This window comes from Miscanthus floridulus, chromosome 7 (assembly GCF_019320115.1).
Source record: "Miscanthus floridulus cultivar M001 chromosome 7, ASM1932011v1, whole genome shotgun sequence".
Taxonomy (NCBI): Eukaryota; Viridiplantae; Streptophyta; class Magnoliopsida; order Poales; family Poaceae; genus Miscanthus; species Miscanthus floridulus.
The window spans coordinates 93,819,506-93,823,536 of NC_089586.1; the positions used below are offsets into that span (position 1 = coordinate 93,819,506).

A 4,031-nucleotide genomic window follows, 5' to 3' on the forward strand; every position below is an offset into this window, starting at 1 on the left:
CCAAGAAGGGAGGCAAGAAGAAGCAAGGACATTTGAATTGGATGATGTGTGTTGGTGTTGCTGTCCTAGTGTTGTTAGGTTTCAATTCTGCCATTCTCCTTGTGTTGGTTGTGATGCAAATGTATAAGTAGTCAATGTTTGTCGGCATCGGCAGGATGTTACCCTTTGTAATGGCATGAATCAAATTCCCTTCTTTTTTGCCAACAAGTTGTCTCTTGTCGTGCTAGAAAAGAAACAAAGCAATACATGCTGAATCTTATATTTGCACTATGCAAGAACCAATGCATACACCATAATAATGTCAGATAACATAGGCAAATAATTGCACTATGCAGGAACCATACAGATAACATAGGCATGTACTCACAGATAACACAACACTGACGAATGGATAAAAGTGCAAATAATTGTCATACATGGCATAAGTAGCAAATAGATAAAAGTCAGATGTTTGGCATAACACATAGTTTGGCATACATAAAAGGTAATCAACCACAGAACTTAAGTTTCCTGCCTACATAATTATTCAAGTTTGGCATACAGCCAGTAGACTGTACACATCACAGCCTATCAGATTGCCATGGAGGAAGCATTTGGAGTGGAGCAATTCCAGATTGCTTTGGAGCAGGCTTGGGCTTCTTCTTGGCCAGTTCTTGAGCTGACACAGTCACACATGCAGTCCCGCCAGTTAACTGTACATGCACACTAGAATTAACATTGGAAGTGGGCACTCTAGCTTGCAGGTTTATTGTAGCTAACCCAGAAGGAATTGTTGAAACCCTTGCACGTGCACTTGATTTGACGATGTTCTGTGAGTTTGTTGCCTTTGCCTACATAAGTCAAATGAAGCAAGATGTACATGATGTTCGAAGAATGAATTTAAAATACAAGATGCATAAGTTAAAACTTTGAGATATAGGTAAACTTACCTTTTTGTTGCTCTGTGCAGTAGATACATCAGCTGTGGAACTCCTTTTTGTACCGCTTGTGCTACTCTTTTGTGTGTTGGACAGCAGAACATTAGCATTTTGGTTACTTCCTGCAGCCGACTGAGATCCTGTTGGCTGTGATCTTGCAAATGACTCATTTCCTTTTGGCTGTGAGCTACCTCTGGCTGACTGAGATCCTCCTGCTTGTGAACTTCTTGCTCCACTTATATTGGTACATGTTGTCCTGTTGTGCCCAGACAAGTGGCATTTGCTGCATTTGATAACAGTTCCAGTTTTTGGCATTTTAGTGGCCTTTCTAACTTCTGTGGGCTCCCTTCTCCTCTCAGTCTTTGGCCTGCCTGGCATCTTCACATAACTAGGAGCTCTAAGGGGTACCCTATCAGATGAGGGCCAGCTATTCATACCCTCAACTGGATTCAAGCAATGATTGTATGTTTGTTTGAAATGGTACACAAAGTAGCAGTCGGCCACATATTCATCTAGGCAGTTGGTCTTGAACAAAATACAAGAAATGGCATGGCAACATGGAAGTCCAGACAATTGCCAATACCTACATGAACATATCTTTGATACCAAATCCACTGTGAACCCATTGTCGTAATGCTTAACTTCATATTTCTCTTCCCCATTGCAGATGGCATGGCAGTGTGCAGACAAAGATATATAGACATTTAATTTTTTATTGATGTTTGGGCATATAACACTTGTCCACTTCCCTAATTTAGTTCTCTGTTCTTGGATCCTTACCATTACTTTCCTTCTAATTATTTCTAGCATGGTGATTATTGGGAAGAACCTAGCCTCAATGATCCATTTGTTGAATGACTCACAAATATTATTATCTACTGAGTCACAGTTAGAGCCCAACCTGAACCAAGCTCTGCTCCAATGCTGTGGATGAGTGTTCAGAATAGCTTGTGCCCCTTCTCTGGTTTTTTGTGCTAGTCTCGCTCTTGCCAAGTTGAAAAGCATAAGGCATGGTGCTTTAGCACACATCCAAAACCTTTTCTGGTAGTCCTTCTTGGGAAACTCCTTCTTCCAGTTGGCATAAATGTGCCTAGCACAGTTCCTATGTTCAGCTTCTGGTGCCCATTTGCTAACTGCATTAAGAATTCCCTGCACAAGTTGGAAAAATTATAAAGCATCTACCATCACATGTTTAGAATTGTGAAAACAACAAAAAAGATTAACAGGAAGTTACCTTTTGTTGGTCTGAGATGAAAACCCATTCCTTTCCTCCATGCACACCAACATCCCTAAAGAGCAGATCACAGAACCAATCCCAATTTTCATTGTTCTCCTTGTCCACAACAGCCCAAGCAATAGGATACATCTGGTTATTAGCATCCCTCCCAACAGCACAAAGAAGTTCACCATTAGTTGCTCCTTTGAAGAAACAACCATCTAACCCAACAACCTTCCTGCAGCCAGCTTTGAACCCTTCTTTACAAGCATGCAGACATATGTACATTCTTTTAAAAATAGGAGGCTCTACATTATCTTCCTTGTTAACAATAACAGTGCTTTCTGGGTTGCTTCTGAGAAGCTCCATCTGGTAGTCATACAGCCTAGAGTACTGCCCTTTAGTTGCATCCAATGCTTTCTTCATCACTAGTGCTTTTGCTCTCTTTAGCTTGGACATAGAAACTTTGGCAAACATTTCTTCTTGAACCGTCTGCAACATATGCCCAAGTTTCCAGCATGGGTTGGCAAAAATGAACTTTTCATATTTTTTAGCAATTACAGTTGAGGTGACTAGTTTGTTGTCTCTTCTTGGTGGACACATGTGATTATTTACAAATATAGATATCTGCCAGCTATCAGACCTAGAAGTATTTGACAACAAACATACCCATGGACAACCTTCCCAGTCACATTTGGCCCTCACCCTCTTTGGATCATCCTTAGCAAAGACAATAACCTTTCTCTCATCCAAGCCATGTTTAATTACAGTCTTCTTGAATTGCTTCTTAGAACTAAACTTCATTCCCAACTTAAAATTGACAATAGGATTCTTCTTGTTAAATCTTGGATGCATGCTACCTTGCCCTTCATCAACAGATTCTGCATCAGTACTGTCTACATATGGAGTGCAGTTGCCATCATCCTCATCAGCTTGCCCAGTTCCAGGCCTAGATGCAACACCCTCATATATCACATCATCTAAGCTTGTTGCCTCACCCCTCTTGAACTTCTTCTTGAAATCCTTAAATTTCCTATGTATTTGGCCTGCTTCTTCATCATCACCTGAACTGCATGAGTCTCCAGGCATGTACTCACTATCAGTGTCAGACTTCTCTTCTACATCAGTGTCAGACTTCTCTTCATCATCACCTCTCGCTGTCTCTCCAGGCATGTGCTTTGCTTGTTCTTTCCCTTTACTTGGACTACTGTAAAATTCTCTAATAAGGGCAACTTGCTTCTCTACTTCTTCTTTGCTTTCATATTTTCTCCAAACAGCCAAAGGATGCAGATCTTCATCTTCTATGTCATCATCCTCTGAGCCAGCTTCCATGTCTCCCTCATACTTACTTGCTTCAGCTATTGCATCCAGCGTGTGATTTTCAACGAACACATCGGCAACACCATCTTCAGTAGTGTTGTCAGACATGTACTGGCACACTTTGTCATCAACCAGAGCTCTTAAGCCTGTACTCACGTTTGTCCCTGGAAATAGCCAATGCAACATTGTGCCTTCTTCGACATTGCAATGGTCACGGAGATGACCAACAACTTCAGGCAGTGACATCTTATCTCGGTCTATAAAAGACATAGCTTCAGTTCCTCTATCATAAAATAGTCTATCGCTTTTCCTCACGAACTCCCCATTAAAATGGAACCGAACAGGGAGCAAGTCACAACCATCCATTGCTAAGCACCTGAAGCCTACATGCAAAACATACATGCTATGCGGTTCAGTACTGATCAAATCGGTCCAATAAACAACATCAGTGCTTAAAATATGACTACAAGTGCTACATAAAGGCGCCTGTTGGCCTTAAAATATGACGAACACTATAAACCAAAGGCTATAATCATAGTCAGATGTACCAATCACTAGTTAAATAACACAAATTCCAA

The 4,031-nt window shown here is 41.0% G+C and overlaps 1 protein-coding gene across 1 annotated transcript; it reads right to left on the bottom strand.

Annotated features, from left to right (window-relative positions):
• Positions 1–560: 560 nt before the first annotated feature.
• Positions 561–3,819, bottom strand: LOC136465876 (uncharacterized). The gene is made up of 4 exons (XM_066464443.1): positions 3,342–3,819; positions 2,152–3,284; positions 930–2,066; positions 561–830 (listed from the first exon to the last, which is right to left on the bottom strand). The coding sequence occupies exons 1-4, from the start codon at positions 3,817–3,819 to the stop codon at positions 561–563; spliced, it is 3,018 nt and encodes a 1,005-aa protein (XP_066320540.1).
• Between the last annotated feature and the right edge of the window lie 212 nt (positions 3,820–4,031).

What these genes read in the sequence shown, in the direction of transcription:
- LOC136465876 (XM_066464443.1), bottom strand. Translation starts at nt 3,819, where the DNA reads ATGGATGGTTGTGACTTGCTCCCTGTTCGGTTCCATTTTAATGGGGAG. An exon ending in CCTTATTAGAGAATTTTACA is followed by an intron (nt 3,285 to 3,341) that starts GTAGTCCAAGTA and finishes AGACAGCGAGAG; the next exon opens with GTGATGATGAAGAGAAGTCT. An exon ending in TCATCTCAGACCAACAAAAG is followed by an intron (nt 2,067 to 2,151) that starts GTAACTTCCTGT and finishes CAACTTGTGCAG; the next exon opens with GGAATTCTTAATGCAGTTAG.